This window comes from Podarcis gaigeae (assembly GCF_964106915.1).
Source record: "Podarcis gaigeae genome assembly, chromosome: 4".
In the NCBI taxonomy this organism is placed as follows: domain Eukaryota; kingdom Metazoa; phylum Chordata; class Lepidosauria; order Squamata; family Lacertidae; genus Podarcis; species Podarcis gaigeae.
This window is the reverse complement of record NC_139677.1, coordinates 51,060,664-51,082,915: the sequence shown is the minus strand read 5'-3', so window position 1 is coordinate 51,082,915 and position 22,252 is coordinate 51,060,664. Positions and strand designations below refer to the sequence as shown.

The following is a 22,252-nucleotide window of genomic DNA, read 5'->3' as shown; positions in this document are numbered from 1 at the left end:
AAAAGCGTAAGGAAACAAGCACCCTCCTACTTGTATGGAAAAAAGAACGTATTTTTTTTATAAAAATAACCATAATAAATAATGACTCGAGGCATGCTCTCGAGAAAGAGTGCTCAAGAAAGCAGCCTTTAAATGAGCTGCACCTCGCGGCTCCCCACCGGCCCAAATTATACGCGGGTTGGGGCGGCAGCGGAGGGGAGGAATGTCGCTCGGAACGTGGAGTGCGAGTCTCCGGGAGCTTTCGGTTCCCTGTCTGAGTGACGCAACAGGAGCCGGCAGAGAGAGCGAGAGAAAGAGAACAGATAGGTCGCCCTGGAAATGTTCTGAACCCGGAAGCAAAACGAAGCGGCTCTTCCGGCCGACTCGTGCTGCCCATGTGTTTGCTGACCGAGTGCCGGAATCTGCGCGGGGATGAAGTTCGCTTACAAGGTTCGCTTACAGGGCGGGGGGCTTCGTCCTTTCTGGCCGGGGGTCTCGGAGCTTGGGCAGCCCTAGGACTGGCAAGAGGAGCCCGTCGCTGCCCGTTTCTTGAGGGCCCAGCCTCTGGGCGGCCGCTTGATCCCAGACCTTCCAAGCGTCCCTGTTTCCCAGGGGCGTCCCTGATTTAGATGTTTCTGATTTGACCTCGGACTGTCCCACTTTTTCCTTAGGATGTCCCTGTTTTAACTGGAGAAATGTTGGAGAGTATGTGATCCCTGTCCTCCTTTTCCCTTCCTGTTGCTCCTTTTAATCGTTATCTTGCCAAATTGCTCGAGTAGCGTGTCCAGCTTTAATCCTCTTGGAAGCCAGGAACTCTCCTGCCCACCTCCGCCACTGCCGACTATCCGCATTTGCTCATAATCTGGCAAATGCACACAAAATTTGCTATCTTTATGTGTTGCTTAACTAGCTGACTCTGGTACTTGGCATGCCACAAATAGTTGAAATTGAACATTAATGTTAACTTCCATTTGCACCATCTTTTCTATCCCCTAGCTGCCTTTTTTCCTTGCAAAACTCCTGTCTTTTCCTCCTACTTGACAGATAGACGCATCTGTGCACATCCTCCCTGTGGTTGGGAGAATGAGTTGGCTACAAGTCAAATACTCTTCTTTCATCCCATCCGTTATTCAGGTAGACAATGCTGTGATCTCCAGATGATGTTGGACTGCAACTTTTGTGATCCTTGACCATTGACCATGTTGTCAAGGGCTGATGGGAGTCCAACAACATCTGGAGGGCCCCACATTGGCTGCTTCTGCACTATATCCTCTTAATTTATCCCCTCACTGGTTTGTACTATTTGAAACTTCATAGGTATTTATATAAAAAAATTAAAAAATTGTCTAGTAGTACCTTAGAGACCAACTACTGGTTAAGTCTGCATTCACTTCGCTTCTCTCTCTTTTCAGTTCTCCAACTTGCTGGGTACAGTCTACCGACACGGAAACCTGAATTTCACTCCAGATGGGAACTCTCTGATTAGTCCTGTGGGAAACAGAATTACCGTCTTTGACTTGAAAAAGTATGCATCTTCTTTCATTGCCGTTATAAATGAGCTTTCTCAAAGAGTAAATGACCACTAGAGGTATTGAGCCTCTGCATATAACACAGACTGTTAAAAGGGCTACTTGGGTCTGTTTCTGGGTCTCTTCTGTTGTTCCACTATAGTGAAAGAATGTGCTCCATTGTCAAAGTTATAAAATGGGCTAATGAATAGTACACTGCATTCACACTGGGAAGGATGTAGCTATTTCCCACTCCCCTTCATACATGTGGGATGACATAAAGGAAATCTGGCTTGAGAAACATGGTATTGTGTGCAGAAATGTATTTCTATGTGCAATGCACACTTCCTGGATTGGGCAGAGGTGTATAACAGATTAGCATTTTGCATACAGTTCTGTCACTGGACGTTTTATTGATTCTTTCACCCTCTTCTCTTCCAGTAACAAGTCTGAAACATTACCACTGGCAAGCCAGTACAATGTCGCATGTGTGGGACTCTCTCCAGATGGAAATCTTGCTATATTAGTTGATGAAGGTATTTTAGATTTTTAATATAATTTAAAAAAAATCAGTCAGTATCACGAATTTTTAACAGAAATATAAGTTACGGTTAGATTCATTTTAAGTATAACTATCTTTTATAATGTTCAACAATCAAGGCAAAAAATGTTGTTTGCTTTTATTATAGTCCCTTGAATAACATGACTCTTTTATTTCATTTAGAAATTTGAGTTTGAAATTGGGCTGAATATAAATGATGCTCAATCTATTTGTTCTTTTTCCAACAGAGGGAGCTGCCTTACTTGTCAGCTTGATCAGTAAATCTGTGATTCATCAGTTCCATTTTCAGAAACCTGTGCACAGTGTCTGTTTTTCCCCAAATGGAAAGTAAGAGAAACTTCCTGGTTTTGTGTTAATTTCTTTTTTTGTATATATAAGTGATAGTAGTACCAGTTGTTGTTGAATTGAATTTTGCTTATCATAGGAGTTGGGAAGTACCGTATTTTTCGCTCTATAGGACGCACTTTCCCCCCCTCAAAAATGAAGGGGAAATGTGTGTGCATCCTATGGAGCGAAGAAGCCATAGCCCCGCGACCCTCTCCCAGCTGAAGAGGTGACGCGCGACTATGGCAGCAGCCTCTTCGCTGCGCGCCTTTCCGCTTCACCCCGACCTGTTTTTTGGGGCTGGTGGTGGGCTTCCCCCCGCCAGCCCCAAAGAGCAGGTCGAAAGGAACCTGAAGCCTGGAGAGCGAGAGGGGTTGGTGTGCACCGACCCCTCTTGCTCTCCAGGCTTCCAAGGTAGCCGCCTGAAACGACTGAACTCACCTTAAACGGCACCTTGTTTTAGAGGGGGAAAACAAAGGGGGGGAATTCTCCCCCTCTCTGCGCAACGCCTCCTGCCGCTTCGCTGAAGGGGCACTGGGCAGAGAGGGGGAGAATTTTTTTTCTTGTTTTCCCCCTCTAAAACAAGGTGTGTCCTATAGAGCGAAAAATACGGTAATAGACACAGTAGGAAACGTGACATTTTTACCGGATCACCTTTATACACCCAAAATCAATATGCTTCTTGTACAAAAGTGTCTGGTGACAAAATAATTACAAATAACTATCTAGCTGTAAATACAGACTTTCGCTTATGTTTATGTATGTGTGTAGATATATAAACCTTGGAAACCTGCACAGTTCTACTGCATTATCTGAATACATGCACTTGGCATCATCTTGTTCATTTTTATTTCTCTGCTGAATAATTATGTATGTTAAGTTCATTTTTCATATTATGTAAAACAGGAAATTTGTGGTCACAAAGGAGAACGTTGCTCTGATGTACCATGCCCCAGGAAAAAAGCGAGAATTTAATGCGTTTGTCCTTGACACAACTTACTATGGTGCATATGACGAAACAACATGCATTGATTGGACAGATGATTCTAAGTAAGTTTTAATATATGCAGTTTACCAAGGCAACATAGAAAATGAGCAAATACATTGAAAGCCAATGCGACTTGGGTTGATTGTATCTGCTGATAATTTTGAAAATCTTGCATTGCAAAAAGAAAAGAAAAGAAAATCTTGCATTGCTCTTTTTAGGAGAGTGTATTTAGGCAGTGCCTCATCTCATAAATTCCCTTAACAGTAATGCTAAAAGTTCAGGTTATTGTTTCAGGATTCTCCATTGTCCACATTTTTCATTCGTTAATAGAGATTTTGTTAACTCCTGAGTTAATAAACAATTTTTATTAAAGTAAGCATAGAGGGTTGGGTCCAGCAGAACCTGTCTGCAAATGGAAATATTCTTTCTCTACACAGAAGGTGTTGCAGTCAAGCCCAAGCTTCCCTGAACAGAAAGAGGGACATACTTTTTTTTAATCTGTTCCTCCTACAGCTCTCTGCTGCCACTTCTGACACTGTTCCAGAGGTTCCCCAACCCTCCAGAGTAGTTGGGGTGTATATGTGCAGAGAAGGACCAATGGAAAATCACCTTCCCCACTCTTCTGTGAATTAGACCTGGAAACATCCCATTTATTGAACAGAAATCCTCTCATGGATCTCTGAATCCAACTTAAGATTTGTAATGCAATCATTTCCATCGTTCCATACAATTATTCCATCCTTTAAAAAAGGGTTGTTGAAATATATTAAAAATGACTCCTTAATTTTCTCCTCTTTCAAATAAATATAATGTATTTCTCCAAATTCACTGTCTATAAAAGTTTACTTAAATCAGTTTCTAATATCATTAAGTGTCCACTGATCTATTTCAATTGCCTCCGTTTTGTATATCCACATGTACACACATTGGCCAATAGCAGTAAGGGATCGACCAAATGCCTTTTCCCAGTTTAAACTGGAGAGACTATCCACTCAGATGGCGGGAACTGGGAACTGTGGTTTGGAATCCCATGATTTCCTTCCAGTGGCACTGAACTTTTGGATCCAAATCTGTCTCTTCGTCCCTTGCTATCTTTCCAAAGGCCTCTCACTGCCAATAGAATTGAGCAATATAAACTGCTTGTTCACATATCCACTATGATGTAGTTTTTGAGATAGAATCTAACTACGATTCTTTTATTCTAGATGTTTTGCAGTAGGAAGCAAAGATACGTCAACGTGGGTGTTTGGAGCAGAGCGATGGGCCAATCTGATTTATTATGCATTGGGAGGTCATAAGGATGCAATTGTTGCCTGTTTTTTTGAAGGAAACAGTCTAGATGTATGTACCTCATATATATATATATATTGCATTGGTTTTTATGATTAGTGTACTTTGCTTTTGGATAATTATATGGCACAAGTCAATGAAAGGCTGTGTATAGTCTACTTTCCTCAAGGTGTTTATATACTGTAGGGGTCTTCTGCAGATTGCTTATCTGGGGGGCAGTGGCAGTTCTTTAAAAATGTGCCCAGAACTGATGTCCTGGGTGCCCAGAAATAAGCCAGCAATCAGCACCTCAGATATATTATGTTCCCATATTTCTAAGTCCAGAAGGGCCTGTTATGGATTTTGGACATTGGCAGTTAATGAATGTATATATTTAGAATGTATGTATACAGCGGAGCTCAAAAGTGTACAATAAACGTAAGATAACAATAAAGTACGATCCCAACAAGGCTTTATATTTGGTCTTAAAATTCAGTTTATTAGACATCTCACATCCAAGATTGCTTTCTCTCAAATAAGTTCAAATTGAAAGATAATGTCTTTGTAATTAGGTACACAGGAAGCTGGCTCATACTGAATCTATCTATCTATCTATCTATCTATATCTATCTATCTATCTATCTATCTATCTATCTATCTATCTATATCTATCTATATCTATCTATCTATCTATCTATCTATCATCTATCTATCTATCTATCTATCTATCTATCTATCTATCATCTATCTATTTATCTATCTATCATCTATCTATCTATATCTATCTATCTATCTATCTATCTATCTATCTATCTATCTATCTATCTATCTATATCTATCTATCATCTATCTATCTATCATCGGGCTCAGTCTTGTCTATACTGGCTGATAGTGAGTTTCCAGGCTTTTAGGCAGGAGCTTTTCACAGCTCTATCTGGAGACATGAGGGATTAAATTGGGGGTCTGCATGACTATGTTGCAAGGGAGATGCTTTTTCGCTGAACTGTGGTCCTTTTTTTCCCTTGTAAGTCAAGTAGCATACAAGATTCTGTTTTACAGTTTCATGAGAGAACATTTTATTCTTAGAGAATTGCAGTCTTTTGAGCTAAGTATCCTTTCGACTCTCAGTTGAGCATAGTGACATCAAATGTTTGTTTAGCTCATCTGCTTAAGGCTCATTTCAGTTGTGCAATGATGTTAATCATTATGTTTTGGTGTTCCAGTTGTACACTGTCAGCAGAGATGGGGCTTTGTGTGTCTGGCAGTGCGATACAGAACTAGATGGTTTGAAAGTTCGACCCCCAAAAGATCAAACTGAAGATAAGGCAGAATTGGCAGAAGGCCTAGATGAAGAGTTGATGGAAGAACAGAAGGGCAAAGAGGTCCATGGGAAAGCCAGCACACATAAGAAAAAAGAGAAGGGAAAGAGAGTAAAATACTCATGTGCTGCCAAGTAAGTGATCTTTCAGAGAGAAAAGGAGGAATATGTTGCAACCAGGAGCTTGGTCATGTAGTCAAAGCCAGTGTATATGAAAACAAAACAGTTCCATTAGACTGTCTCATTGTCACACTATGAATGTGCTGCAGGCATGACTCTTGATTAGGATTATGGCATTCTAACCTTCTAAAGTGTGAAGATCTCCCACACCACAATCTCCAAGCATGTTCAACTGAAAGCACTTAGACTTTCCCTTGTGGTGGACAACACTGCCTTAACAAGCATTCAGTTAATAAGAAACAGGCTCAGACTTCCCCTGTCAATGTGGCAGGATCTGAAGTGGACATGTTAGAGGTGGAACAGAAAAATGCCATGCCTAGCAATTCTATCCCCTGATTCACTGGTTAACCAGTGGGGGGCAAGCATTGCTCTGCTGCCGAGTCCCCACTGTGCCTGACAGTTCGTGGGCAGGTGGAAGCTACTGCTGGTGGTATCCAGTGTTAACCACAACATTGTTTCTTCCTTTGACTTTTTTATAGCATTTTTTAATTGTTTTTTTTAAAAGTGGTGGGTTGGATGTTGCTTGGATTTTTAATAGATGGCTACCTTTCTTTACTTGTTTTTACTTCATGTCCAAAATGTCAGAGTACAATTGGTCTTTTGCTGGTGTATTATGAAATTAATTGAGTGGTAAATATGCCCTGCATTAAACGCATGTCAGTAGCATATTTCAATTCTTTTCTCAGATACTTTTTCAACAAAGAAGGTGATTTTAACACCTTGACAGCTGCAGCTTACCACAAGAAAATTCACCTACTAGTCACTGGCTTCGCATCTGGAATTTTTCACCTCCATGAACTTCCAGAATTCAATCTCATCCATTCTTTAAGGTAAGTATGGATATTGCTTATTATAGAGAAATGTAATTCTAGAGAAAGAACAAAATTTGTTTTCTTTAAAAGCAATTTCTGCTTTATAAGCTTGGACAGAGTGATACTGGTATTAGTGTCCTTTCTTCATCTACAGGTTCTTATGACTTAATAATGCATTATTTTATATGGGTCTGAAATTTTAGCATGGGCACCCAAATGCTTCGCCTTAAGCAGTTTCTTTCTTTCTTTTTGCTACTTAGCATTTCGGACCAAAGGATCGCATCTATTTCTATCAACAGTACTGGTGACTGGATTGCTTTTGGGTGTGCAGGTGCGTAACTATGAGACACACAGTTGAATGAGGGTCTGTTTATACAATCAGTTATGTTGAGAGAACCCTTTGACACACTTCATCCGTGGAAATTCCTTTAGATATAAATTGGGGGCTGCTGGGATGAGAAGCTTAAATCTTCAGTTCTGCTGGTGTTAAGTCCCCAGTGCTGACTCTGTTGAAGACACCATAGCATAACTTGCTTATCCTTGCTCAGTCGAGGTTCAGCCAGGTGAGGTGAAGCTGGTAAGCCAAGCTGGTGTAAGTTCCCCAAAAAGGTCATGGCAGGTGCAGGGCCAGAGCCCTCTCTCCGACTTAGGCTGGATCCTGAGCCCTTTCAGTTTGGCTACATGACCTGCCATAGAATACACCTTGAAAGACTTGCTATGCTCAGGCAGAACAGCATCCCTACTGTTCGACAGTGTTTGGATCAGGTTTCACTTCATGCTGTCTTAACCTACACCAGCTTGCTTTGTGTCAGCTTCTTGTGCATATGATCGCTCCTTTAGAGACTTTGGAAAGTTATCACATCCAGGCAAAATTAGGGAGGTTGGACCCATTTCTTTATCAAGCTGGGTTATGAAATCATGAACAAGAGCAGGCTTAGTCAGAATCTCCTTTCTTGTTACTTGAATACATTGGTTTGGGCCCTAGCCTCTGGAGCAGGAGAAAACAAGCTTCCTCCATCTTCCATGTGGCAGCCTTTTAGATATTTGAAGGTGGCTATCATATCTCCTCTTTTCCAGGCTAAACATACCCAGCTCCTCAACCATTCCTCACAAGGCATGGTCATGGCAATGTGTGTTGCACTGCCAGTTCGTGCATCACATTGTCCTTGTGAATATGGGCAAGCACAAGCTTGTGTAAAAAGTAAGAATCCAGTGGAACCGAATGCTAATCCAGTTTGGTCAGGCTTGATTGATGCAGTTCTTACACCCACCGTATTTCTGAACTCATTAACTGCAATTTACAGACATAGCTTTGTGTTTGTTGGTGTATTCTATGTATTGGTGCTGCAGGAAAATGTATAGATTGAATAGTTGTATTTGAGTCTGAACTACTTGTCATTATCCTTACAGGTCTGGGGCAGCTTCTGGTTTGGGAATGGCAGAGCGAGTCCTATGTGCTAAAGCAGCAAGGCCATTTCAACAGCATGGTTTCTCTTGCATATTCTCCAGATGGGCAGTACTTAGTCACTGGCGGAGATGATGGGAAAGTAAGTCTGCCGCATGTTATTGAACATGGAGTTCGTAGTTCTCTAAAATCTGCAATTTCTGGACATATACTATAAAGATACTAAGAAAGGAGCTCTTAAAGTTCCTAGGAGCTAGGAACCTTAATTTATTTTGGATATGTTGTCATTCCTGTTTGCTATGGGTGATGCTTGCATTATTTTTTTAGAAAAAAGACATTAGTGTATATTTGGAGCAGAAGCAAAGCTGTGTAACATGGAAGTTGACCACGTTCTTGGTTGGCTGTAGTGACTCGTAATGTCTGGCCAGATCATGTTGTCAGTGATGTTTCCAGCTGATGACAAAATGATAAATTCATGTCCTTGGGCTTCTGCATGTGTGATTTTGAATGGCTTGCTTAACTTCCCTGGGTGTTTAGCTCTGCTAAGTGGTGTGCGGGAATGTTCTTTCAGTGACTTGAATCTCGATACTGTGTCAGCCCCAGAAAAGGAATATTTCTGAAGCTTACTGGAGCATTTTCTGTTTTATTTTCAGGTGAAGGTGTGGAACACCAGCAGTGGCTTCTGTTTTGTAACTTTTACAGAACATACAAGCAGTATATCTGCCGTAACATTTACCGCTTCAGGATATGTCATTCTGAGTGCTTCCTTAGATGGGACAGTTCGAGCTTTTGATCTGCACAGGTAAATTATTCTTTTACCCCCCTAGCAAAATTCTCTCTTCCCTGAGCTTGGAGTGGAAAACCAGATAATTTAGAGGGAATATTTCTAATTAATATCTAGAATGTTGTTTGGTTAGATGTGGTACACTCCTCTTGTGCCATTGTGTCATGTGAGCATTTCATAATTTGAAAGTATCCAATAGAAAAATTGCTTCCAGTTTCAGAAACAATCAAAGCCTAGCCTTCTCCATTGAGAAGCCTATTCTTTGGTTGTATAAATATAATTTTTAAAAGCTAATCAGTTGTTCACTTGGGATATTCCATCACTTTTTGTGATATCACTGAGGGACTTTGACCTAGAATAGTATACAAGCACCAAAGTTTTTCCTTAAATCACATTTCTGCATGTTTTAAACAGGTACCGCAATTTCCGCACCTTCACTTCCCCACGACCAACACAGTTCTCTTGCTTGGCTGTGGACTCCAGTGGCGAGATTGTTTCAGCTGGTTCTCAGGACTCCTTTGAAGTATTTGTGTGGTCAGTGCAGAGTGGGCGACTCTTAGATGTAAGAGGCATTTTGTTTTGGTTGTCTCAACCCCTTTTGAAACTGCTTTTAATTGAGGCTGATTCCATCCTTAGAGCAGAGACCGTATATATTTGCAGGATTTAAAAGAATCATTGAACTTGAGTGAGTTGAGCGTGATTAAAAATAGGCACATCTTTAATTTATCTTACTAGCTAATGTGCAGTTTTTGCATATAAATTCAGCTTCTAACATCGAACCCTATTGATCGGCACAGCTGTGCCCACTTGGTGTTCCCTGTGTCTTCATAGCTTCAACAGAATCCTTTGTAGAGCAAGTGGAGAGGTCTGCTTATCATTTTCACTCCCATTATGATTATTCAATATAAGGATGTATCCCATGTATGTTAGCTGTTCTGTGTGTGCTGCCGTGCTGAATCTGGCAATGATATCTGTTGCCATATAGTCATGTCTCGCGATGCTGATCCACAGCTGTGATGGCGATACAGCGATTGTTCTAGTGTTGCTGTATTGAAAGTCCTAGCGTTTGTGATCCTGGATCCTTGCTCTGATTTGGTGGTGCATTAGAAGGATCTGGTCATGTGCTTTGCCGATTTTAAATGTGCCCCAAAAGTCATATACTATAGTAACTTTAAATGTTGGGAATTACAACCCGGTAATGAAATCTCTAATGTGCAACTTTTGCATTTGGTATGCATATAGTTCCATCTGTGGATTATTGTTTTCCCTGTATAAGATCCTGTGTAAACAAACATGTATAAAATAAGTCAAATTGGCTTTTCTCCATTAGGTCTTAGCTGGTCATGAAGGCCCCATCAGTAGCCTGTGTTTTAATCCCGTCAAGTGTGTCCTAGCAAGTGCCTCTTGGGATAAGACAGTCAGGTTGTGGGATATGCTGGATAGCTGGAGGACCAAGGAAACACTGGCACTGAACTCGGATGGTGAGTCCCTTGGAAATCTCTTGTGTGAATGCAGGCAGCTATGTTCTCCATGTGATGTTGGGTGGCTGGTTAAAGCTTCAATTGGTCCTAGGTTCTGGGAAGAAAGCTTGCATATAATGCAGCTTTCCCCTCACAACTGGAACTTAAATTTTTTCCCTTCCAGTAGCACCTTAAAGACCAACTAAGTTAGTTCTTGGTATGAGCTTTCGTGTGCATGCACACTTCTTCAGATACACTGAAACAGAAGTTTCCAGACCCTTCTATATAGTGAGAAGGTGGGGAGGGGTATTACTCAGAAGGGTGGTGGAGTTCTGTAACTGGAACTTAATTTGTCAGGTAGTACATCTGTGTTTACTTGTATTTACTTGAAGCATTTCTGTCTCCCTTCTTTGTTGCCCAGTCCTAGGGCAGGTTGCAAAACATGGAGTGCACCATAAACTGCAATACATACTATAATAACAAGCTGAAGGATCAGATGAGAAACAGTCAATGAGCAAGCATTATAAGATTCATATTAAAATGAGTAAATGAAGTCATTCAATCTCCATTGCATAAAAGCTTGGCGATACCAATACATTTGCATTAAAACCAACCAACCAACCCAGTACAGCATGTGTCAGCAGTACCTGCTTTAAAATGTAAACTGCAAAATGTAAACTGCAAAAGGTTCAGAAATGAAAAAAATGCCAGGATAAATGTTTCAGCACGACTTTATACAGCACAGCATTATATATAGTCTTTGTGACGATGGATATGTTATGTGTTGAGCGTGTGTGTTCATGTGTGATTTCTGGAAATTCTGAATCTGGTTTCATTGAGTTTATCTGTGTGTGTTTTTTAACAACTGAGGGCAATGTGGCCGAAATGTACATACAGGAAGGCGTGACTTTGGTTTTGCTCCCTTACCTTTTCCAGTGCTCGCTGTTGCTTTTCGTCCGGATGGCAGTGAACTTGCTGTTGCTTCCTTGGATGGACAGATCACTTTCTGGGACCATGAAAATGCTGTGCAGACGGGGTCAATTGTGGGGCGACATGACCTTCAGATGGGCAGAAAAGAGCTGGACAAAATAACCGCCAAACAATCTGCTAAGGGGAAGTAGGTAGACTTAAAAAAAAAAAATCCCTTGGTTTACAGAAGTACATGCCTTGTCTCTTTTTTCAGGTTGTAAAGTCTTTTCTACAGATCAGTTACATTTGTTATGAGACATTAGTGTTGAGTACAGAATAAGGTCAGGGATGGAGAGGAGGGGAGAGGAGGGGTGGTGCTGAAACTTATATTCTTTTTTATCATGTATGTGTGGGGCTTTGTGTCAGCGTCAACTAGATAGGTTCTCTTTCTATTTGCTTGTTACATAAGTTGGTTGACTATTTGATCACAGGGGTGGGAGGGATCTCCAGTGTCATCTAACCCATTTGTGACCCTATTCTAGGAAGGACTAGCTCTCTTCCTTTGAATTAGGGATACTTAATAGCAGTTTGAAAGCACACTTAAGTGCAAGTAGATAAATAGGTACCGCTTTATAGCGGGAAGGTAAACGGCGTTTCCGTGTGCTGCGCTGGTGCTGGCTCGCCAGAGCAGCTTCATCACGCTGGCCATGTGACCCGGAAGTGTCTCCGGACGGCGCTGGCCCCTGGCCTCTTAAGTGAGAGGGGCGCACAACCCTAGAGTTGGACACGACTGGCCCATACGGGCAGGGGTACCTTTACCTTTTTAATATGGTTGTTGGAATTAACTGCCTGTGTATCTGGTGAACTTGAGTTTTATTAGACTAGTTTTAATAGAGAAGTAGGAAGCTTGCGCATTGCTTGCTGCCTTTGAAAGCTCTCTTGTGCGTCCTATTGATGTTTTGTAAATTAAATGACATTTTGTCTCCTTACTGCAGATAAAAGTGTGCATATGTGATTGTATTAGTATCTGGATTTGATAACTTCTTAAGATGTGGTCATCTGACTTAATGCTCCCATCAACTATGAGCTTTTAGTCAGACTTGTAGTCAGAGTCTTAGGTTTTACTTGTTGCTGTGCAAAAGGTAATCCTGCAATTTGTTAGAGCTCATTCAGCACCCCTCTTACCATGTTAGCAGGCAAAGGCAGTAAGAGAATGGCAGGCATATATTTTGAAGGACTGTATTCAGATAACTTATTCAGATAATTTTTGCAAAGAAAGAACTTATTGCAGGTAGGTTTTTAAACAGTGATGAACATGTCAGGCGATATAAGTATTTTCTCTTTTTTAAATCTCTCGCTAATAAAATAGATGGCTCTATTATAATTAATAACCCCATGGTATTCAGGCTGTCACAACATTGTTTATTTCAATCCTGACCTTTTTCTGTTATGTGTTGAGTCTCTTTAGTTCATGAAAAAATGATTTTAAGATGGCTATGGTTGGAATGGTTGGGTAGAGAAATGAGAACCTAATTTCTTAGCACAACAGACATCTATCTGCAGCATAACCAGAATATCTCTCTTGGTGGAAGGGACTGACTTATAACATAAATCCAACATGTCTTTGTTTTCCTCCCCAGATCTTTTACTACTCTATGTTACTCGGCTGATGGGCAGTGTATTCTAGCAGGAGGGCAGTCAAAGTTTGTTTGCATTTATCATGTCAAGGAACAGATGCTCATTAAGAAATTTGAAATATCTTGCAACTTGTCTTTGGATGCAATGGAGGTTAGTGATTGATTCTCCCCCCCTTATTTCTTGTGTATGTTTGGGTATGATCTATATGACACTATTAAACAGAAGTATGTTTGTGCTTCTTCTTCCCTGTGGCAACCTGAGTTGTAATCTGTCAATGAATTCAGTTTTTGGACCAAGTGATGCAAATCTGTGCTCCGAAGTATTTTGTTATGACATTCCAATCTATTTCTGGTATGAACCAATGTTGTCTTTCTAGTGCTTGACTTTTATCCAGAAAGCATGCGCACATCTTAGATTTGGAGGAATAGAGATTGAGCAAATGCTGTAGCCCTTTAAATATTCTGAAACATTATAGAAATTTCAAATAGTTTACCTGAATTCATGTGCCTTCTACCTGAAGAATATAAGCTTTGCAATGTTGTTGTTGTTTTTCAACTTTACAGGAGTACTTGGATCGCAGGAAAATGACTGAATTTGGTAGCATGGCATTAATAGATGAAGGAACTGGGGACGATGATAATGTTGCAATCCCTCTTCCGGGAGTTAAAAGAGGTATCTGTTTCCATTTCACAATTTTCCGCTTATCTGCTGTTTCATGTGTGCCAGGTACTCTGTGAGCTAGGAAGCTCCCTTGCTGAGTCGGGGAGGAATGGAAAGGGTGAGAGCATGCAAAGCAAGCCTTTTGTTTATGCTTTCTCACTTTTACTTCCTAAAGCGGTGATCAAACCTTTTTTTTTAAAGCTGGGAGTCCAGCTAATAGCACTTTGTCTTCTTTTGACATCTCCTGAAGAGTGAAACCCATTGTGTGAGAATGGGCGCTTGGAATTTAAGATTTCAAAATGCTGAGGTTGATGCAGCCATCGGTTTCACATTCCGTGATGGTTCTAGGGAAGGGATTCAGGGCCTCCAGCACTGTGGTCACCACCAGCTTTTTCACATCCATCCCTGTTTTGTGAAGTGGTCCCTGTTGCCTCTTTCCTGTGTTCTCTTGCAGTTTACCTGTCTTAATCTGTTTTCGCTCCCATCAGCCCCATCCAATGCTGCAATCAGAAGGATAGGCAGATTCCTAGATATTACTGCAACAATCTGTTCAGTGACAGTAATGATAGGGATGGAAATGGGTTGTATCCAACACTGCGCAAGCAGAGTTCCACTTGTGCAACAGGACTTTCATTGCCTCTCTTTTTCTGGTACATCAGCAAAAGCTGCTCCAGGGGTTCCCCACCCCTCCAAAAACTTATTTTGAGTGTGTCGGCGGGACTGGTGGGGTACGTGAGAGGATGTTCCATTGCATGCAGGGAGGAATGTTGTGTGAAGCTTTCAGTGTTGGACACAGCCCAAAATGTAGTTTTTACTATGCTGTTTAAACTCTGGCAAACAGTTTTAAACCTTTTTAGAAATATTTTATTTATTTTTTACAAATGCTAGTGCAACTGGCTTGCCATACTGACTGCTAACTAACTTGGATTCTCATGGTTAGTACAGTCATACCAAGGGATGAATACGCTTCAGGTTAAGCATTTTTGGGTTGCGCTCCATGGCAACCTGGAAGCAATGGAATGCGTTACTTCCAGGTTTCGCCGCTCACGCATGTGCAGACGCTCATAATGACGTCATGCTCAGAAGCGGTGAAACGCGACACGCGCAGACACAAAGTCGTGTGTTGCATTCACTTCAGGATGCGAACGGGGTTCTGGAACGGATCCCGTTCGCATCCAGAGGTACCACTGTACATGTAAAATGAATATTTAAGACAAGAAGTGAACTGAATTTGTCTTTTACTTTGTTTCAGGTGACATGAGTTCTCGATCCTTCAAACCAGAAATAAGAGTGACCTGCCTCCGCTTCTCTCCTACCGGTGGGTGCTTTTAGAATGGAACTGGCATTGGTGCTGCTTTTAGGATCAGGTTGTGGTGGTTTAAAAGAAATGAAGGGGCTGTCTTTTTAAAAATTGCTATTTTGTGTGTGTGTGAATTTAATGAGAAGAACAAGGGAAAAGAGGAAATAAAAGAAGAGAAAGAAGGAAGAGAAAAATAATAATGATAACTGGCATATACAAATAATACGAAAGATAGACCACCATTAGTAAGTAAATCTTAAATTAAACATAGGTTAATAAGCCTTCCAAATGTCCAAATAGATATCCACACAAAATTGATGCCTATATGAAACATGTGGGGATCCCTGTGTGCTTGAGCTCCCTCAAAATCATGCTCCCCTGGCCCTCCCCATGCCTTGAGTGTTTCCCCTAACACTCCTCATATGCTGTTTTGTGCATCCATCTCTTGCCATCAGCATTGAGGGGCAACCAATCAGACCTCTGCCTTTCATTTGCAGCAGGAAGGAGTAGTGAAGGAAACTTGAAGAAACAAGGATCTGCAGTGACAGTGGCAGGGTCACACCACATATTTAAAGCACGGGGCTTCCCCCAAAGTGTCATGGAAGCTGTAGTTTGTTAAAGGAACTGGGAATTGAATTAAACTACAGTTCCCACCATTACTTGCTTTGGAATGAGATGGCTGTCTTAGTTCACCCCTAGAACAGCATAACTAATCATAATTACTAGATATTTGTCACTTATTTGCACTTTGATTTGACTAGTGGAAAGTACATGTTTTATGCCAGCCAGTACAGTTTAAGAATAAGGTTGTTTGTATACGTAGATTTATTCTTCAAGATCTTGGTTTATAAAAGCTGTCTAATATAATTTTCCAATATTACTCCTTCCAGACATGAACTATTTTAACTAGCACAAGCAATATTTCTCTTGTAGGACGAAGCTGGGCAGCAACAACCACAGAAGGTCTTCTTATCTATTCTTTGGACTCTAGTCTGGTCTTTGATCCATACGACCTAGAAATTGACATCACCCCTAGCAGTATTCGTAAAGTACTGGTTCAGAAGGAGTACACCAAGGCGATTGTCATGTCTTTTCGACTGAATGAGAAGAAACTGATTCAGGAGGTCCTAGAAACTGTTCCATACAATGAAAGTAAGCTGGAATTCTGTTGCCAGTCTAATGTGGTGGTTGCAGAAAGCTAGATTTCCTGAAGTTATAAAATGTCTCCAATACTTGGTTTGTCTATATATTAGGGAGAAGGGAAAGTATATGAAGTCCCAAATGAGCTCAGGTGCTTGACATGTGTGCAAGAATAAGAGGGAATATATATATATGAATATATATATGCAGTAGCACCTTAGAGACTAAGAAAGAACAAACTTATATTTCGTCTGCGTCAGACCAACATGGCTACCTACCTGAATCTAGAAAGAGGGGGAAATATGGAAAGAATAGCATCGTGCAGTATGGCAGCTTATTGATTTGGATTTCCTTTGCATAGAGATATCTTTTTTTAATTAAAAAACAACAACTTGGAACTGGAAAGCTTAGTGATGAATCATATAGAATATACTGGGGTTTTTTGGCTTAAGATTTTGCACATGTGATTTAAACTAATAACTTATTATTTTTTAAACCACAGTTGAAGTAATCTCCTCAATGCTTCCAGAAGTGTATATAGAAAAAATGCTAGAATTTTTAGCCTCTTCCTTTGAGACATCTCGTCATTTGGAATTCTATCTAATCTGGACTCAGAAGTTGCTTATGTTACATGGATGCAAGTTAAAAACAAGGTTAGTGACCTTGAGGATAAGGGTGTGGGAAGAGAGAGAATAAGACATACTGGTATCCTTCCCTTATCTAAGAAATTTGGAGTGGTTTCCCGTCAGAACTGGTTGGGCCCAGATCTGCTTAGCTTTAGAAAATTAAATATCATTATTTAGACTGTGAATCTGAATTAGCAAAATTGGTATTTGTACCAATTTTATGCCTTTAAGGTGATTGGACTGAAAATTACATTCCTAATTACCAGGTAGCTGCCACAGTGGACAGAAACTTAAATTGTAGCAATATTGTGTATGTGTGAGAGAGAGACATAATTTACCACTTTTGCAAGTAGTAGTTGTTTCATTGCAAGTCACCATTCACAGCTGTCTCAGTTCTTTGAAAATTTGAAGTTTTGAATTTAGCCCTTTTTATTCTTAAAATGTACAGAATGATTTTTACAAACCAAGAGTTAACTTTTTTGTGTGCTTTTGCAGGTCAGAGAAACTGCTGCCCACCATTCAATTCCTTCAGAAGAGCATTCAGCGTCACTTTGAAGACGTTTCCAAACTGTACGTATTTTGTCCAGTTGCATTCTCTTTCAAATAATTTCTCTTCCCAGTAGAAAGAGATGACTCTGACTAGAATATTGAGCATTTCTTAATGAAAATTCCCTTTCCCCTTCCTTCCACCTAACATCCCGCATTGAATTGGGGAGAATTTTACCTGGGATCTTCTAGCTTTGTGTGATTTTGTTCTGTCAAGTGCCTTGCCATTCACTCACTGACCTTCCTGTTGCCTTAAGGACCCCTCCTGTTCCCAGCACCAAATTCCTTCAGGGGCGGGTAAGATAGTTGGGGGCTGCGTACTACTGTACTCCATCCTTGAACACACACATGCTTTCCCCATTCACACAAACACACACACACAAACACACAGTACATACCAGACTCATAATCTCATACCCTTAACAAACAGCCCCCGATAGCTAGCCTGTTCCAATTAGTTCAGGAAGAGGTCTTTCTCCCCATTGTCTTAATTCCACCCTTCCGGTGTGTCTTTGTGGGGATGAAAAATGCACCTTCCTCACTGGTCTGCACTGATCAGCAGAAGAGCATGGAGAAAGTGAAGCTGGGGTAGGGAAAGGGCTTGGGGAAAGTCTGGCAGGCCAGAGAGTCACCATATATGTTAGATCTGATGGTTTGTTATTTCAACATTAGAGCATCTTGCAACATGGAGTTTACTTGCAGAAGCAACTAGTAAGAAAGATCGTGGTTAATTAGTTGTGTGTGCCAATGAAGCATCATCAATTAAAATCCACAGACATAACTTTCATATTGCCTCAAACATAATACTTTTCAATGGAGCCATTCTCAGGTTTGCCTTGAGAAATTTAGCTATGAGTGTGGCATGTGTGAACCAATGCAAGTAGTATGTTGCTGACAGTGGTCTGATTATTGGCTACTTTTTATAAACATAGGAAAGCTCTTACACGCGCTGCTTTGAATCTACCTAATCCCCCACCCCATGGTCTTTGTCTCTGCAGTTGTGACTGGAACCGTTATAACATGAAATATATTATGGCCATTTCACAACAGAGGGGTGTGAAACGTACAGCAGAAGTGTCTGAAAATGAAGATTTGGAAGACTCCAATAATGACTCTGTCATGGAAGAATTGCCTGCACTTCCATGAACTTTTGAGAATACTTTTTCATACATAAGTAATTTAAACAGTGGTATTCACTGAGAACTGAGCAGCCCTCATAGAGGCATATTTTGTACAGGTGATGCAGCAGCATGATTGGGAGTAAGCAGGCTATTCCTTTTTGTCCTCTGTTTCTAAACTAGCATGTAAATTCTTGATACTGCTAAATCTTAAGCTAGACAATGTCATCAAACATTTTAGATGCCTGGGAGAAGGGGCAGGATCCATCTGCCACCAGCTGACTTCTGTTTCTGCACAGGAACTTTTAAGCTGCCTCCTTCCATTGACACCCTGCAAGAATACATGGGGTGCCACTGGAAGAAAACATAGACTTCTGGCATGCATGGAAGTAGTGGAATGCGAGTGGGGATAGATCCTAGCCATGGCTTTTTTCTGGCTTTAGGGTAAACGTGCAAAAGTGCTGCAGTCATATTGCAAATGGTCCATTGACCTTTAGCACAATTTTATTGATATAAAATTCTACTATTAGATGTTTGTGGGGAAAAGACAAATACTAGGACTGGTGGGATGTGAGATCAACTGAATGAATATCTAGGCAAATATTTCTTACGAAGCAGCTCATTGTATGTCCCAAATAACTCTGGCTGACAATTTCTAGAAACCGGCCATGCACAAGTGATTCTAGCTATTCATAATCCATGATGTATTCTCAGATATCAAAATGAGAATATGGTTTAGTAATAAAGGCATGTTCGTAGCTTCACAGCTTGTCTGGAGTGCATTAAGGCATGCAGTTACTTTTATGAATACTAGAAAATTACCCTGACTTGAATGTGGAAAAGTGTTGTATGTAATAATGTGGCCTCCTACGTTAAACAACAGCAAATGCTCAGCTGTTGTAGCCTGAATGTGAATCGTGTATCACAGGATAAAGTGAACAATGTTACAGTGGTGCCCCGCAAGACGAATGCCTCGCTAAACGAAAAACCCGCAAGACGAAAGGGTTTTCCGATTTTTTAGCGGCTTCGCAAGACGAATTTCCCTATGGGCTTGCTTCGCAAGACGAAAGCCCATAGGGAAATCTCCGGGGACAGCGGGGAAGCGCAGCGCGCCTTCTCCTCTGTTCCCGGACCTGTCCTAAGGCTTGCGGTGGGAGGTCCGGGAACAGAGGACAAGGCGCGAAGGGCTTCTCCTCTGTTCCCGGGGCTTGCGGTGGGAGGAGGGTTTTTCCTCCCCACCGCCAACATTCAGAACAGCATTCTGAATGTTGGCGGTGGGGAGGAAAGCCCTCCTCCCACCGCAAGCCTTCAGGACAGGTCCGGGAACAGAGGGGAAGGTGCGCAGCGCTTCTCCTCTGTTTCCGGGGCTTGCGGTGGGAGGAGGGTTTTTCCTCCCCACCGCCAACATTCAGAACAGCATTCTGAATGTTGGCGGTGGGGAGGAAAGCCCTCCTCCCACCGCAAGCCTTCAGGACAGGTCCGGGAACAGAGGGGAAGGTGCGCAGCGCTTCTCCTCTGTTCTCGGACCTGTCTTGAAGACTTGCGGTGGGAGGAGGGCTTTCCTCCCCACCGCCAACATTCAGAATGCTGTTCTGAATGTTGGCGGTGGGGAGGAAAAACCCTTCTTCCCCGCCAGCTTTCAGAAGAGTTCCCGCCTAGGCTGTGGATAGCAGCCTGCTGCCCCGCGCGAGGGGTGCTCTTAAGCAGAGCGCCCCTCGTGCGGGGCAGACATTCGCCGCTTGGGGAGCCCTGCAGGGGAAGTCCTGCAGGGCTCCCCAAGCTGTGAATGTCTGCCCCGCGCGAGGGGCGCTCTGCTTAAGAGCGCCCCTCGCGGGGGCAGCAGGCTGCTATCCGCAGCTTGGAGAGCCCTCTGGACCTCTTCTGAAGGCGGGCGGGGGGCAAAAGTCTTTGCTCCCCCCTGCCTGCCTTCAAAAGCCGTCCGGGAGCATTTTAAAATCGCCCCGGGACAGCTGATGAATTCTCCGCTGTCCCGGGGCGATTTAAAAGCCCCCGGGAAGGCAGGCAGGGGGGGACAAAGACTGCCCCCCGCCAGCCTTCAGAAGAGGTCCAGGACCTCTTCTGAAGGCTGGCGGGGGGCAAAAGTCTTTGTCCCCCCTGCCTGCCTTCCCTGGGGCTTTTAAATCGCCCCGGGACAGCGAAGAAGTCCTCCGCTGTCCCGGGGTTTTTTAAATGCTGGCGGGCGGCAGCGAATGCTTTGCTGCCGCCCGCCAGCATTTTAAAATCGCCCCGGGGCAGCAGAGAAGTCTCTGCTGTCCCGGGAAGGCAGGCGGGGGGGAAGCAAAGACTTTCGCCCCCCCGCCGGCCTTCAGAAGAGGTCGGGGGACAGACTGTCCCCGGACCTGGTCTGAAGGCGGTTTCCATAGGAACGCATTGATTGATTTTCAATGCATTCCTATGGGAAACCGTGCTTCGCAAGACGAAAAACTCGCAAGACGAAAAGACTTGCGGAACGAATTCATTTCGTCTTGCGAGGCACCACTGTATTTCCAAATGGCATATTGATGTTATTAGTTGATTGCTAGGATTTTAGCTAGGTGTAGGGAGTGTGGAATATTTATTTTTATTGATCTCTGTACCATCATTCATGAAACAATTTCAAAGAAAAAATACAGTAAGAACAGTCATACCAAACAACAGATAGAAATAGCTGCATATTTTAACTTCAGTAGGTTTTTCAAACCTTTCCCCTGGGCAGGTTATTGTAGGCAGAGTTGTTTCTTGGATCCTACTTGGATCCTAAGCCTCATAGCACGTTAAATGTCAGCACCAGCACTTGGAATTGTACTTGGAAACAGGTGAGATTGGTGAACTGGGAGAAGTGATGGTGCAGATATTCCACTATGACATGTCTTATATCACATATTTAACCTTGACTATAGGATGCAGCAACAATGCCAACTGAGTGGGTGTAGATTTAGTGAGCGGTTGTTCACATCTCAACATTTAAAAGGGTCATATGAATTGGACTTCAATTGAATGAAAGAACAAATGAGTTATTATGTGTTGAGTTTCCTGTACCCATTGAGGCTGTTTGCTCCCAAGAAAGACACTGCTGAAATGTATTTTTCTTAGATTACTATGTAATACCCACCTTTCCCCCTTTTGGGGGGGGGGCAGATCTTTCTCCACTCCTCATCTCCCTTAACTGAAGGGGGCAATTTGGTTTAAAGGGAAATGTTTTTCAATGCCTGAATCAAAACTCAGCATTTTACTGGTTGATTTTACTACATTGTTGTAAAATAGTTTTGCTAAACAATACGCAAACATGGTTCCTTTGCCAATTTTGTCGCCCAAATTCCTTCAGGCCAAGTGTTGGTGCTTGGCCATGTCCAGTTGATAGAGTTGTCAAGCCACCCACTCTTTTGCAACGTTGTTTGAGTGTGTGCAAGTTCTTTTTATAAGTTTGAGCTTTGGGGAAATGCGTTCAAAATATAAAAGCAAAATACGATGAGGAATTTATAAGAGATAATGGAAACTAAACTGTATAAAACTGCCGCCCCCTTCGTTGGCTGCGCCTGGTTGTCCGACTGAGAGCGCCGGCCGCGCCTGCCAGCCCGAGCCGGTTCGCCCAGTGACCTACTCAGTCAGACCCTCCTTGCGAGCTCAGCCCTCTGACGTTAGCGACGCGATAGGCCTCCTTGCCGGAGGGTGGCGCTGCTGCGCTACTCCCGGGCCCATACCGCGCTCGAACTGACGCCGGTGCAA

The 22,252-nt window shown here is 42.3% G+C and overlaps 1 protein-coding gene across 1 annotated transcript; it reads left to right on the top strand.

Moving 5' to 3' along the window:
- Positions 1-19,290, top strand: PWP2 (PWP2 small subunit processome component). Its single transcript, XM_083735019.1, has 21 exons — positions 1-429; positions 1,392-1,504; positions 1,929-2,023; positions 2,277-2,376; positions 3,280-3,423; positions 4,567-4,702; positions 5,854-6,083; positions 6,815-6,958; positions 7,201-7,271; positions 8,351-8,487; positions 8,999-9,147; positions 9,544-9,691; positions 10,460-10,610; positions 11,526-11,706; positions 13,139-13,286; positions 13,700-13,808; positions 15,049-15,114; positions 16,030-16,248; positions 16,739-16,889; positions 17,358-17,432; positions 18,407-19,290. Exons 1-21 carry the CDS (start codon positions 412-414, stop codon positions 18,552-18,554), a joined length of 2,733 nt encoding a protein of 910 aa, XP_083591145.1. The 5' UTR covers positions 1-411; the 3' UTR covers positions 18,555-19,290.
- The last annotated feature ends 2,962 nt before the right edge of the window (positions 19,291-22,252 follow it).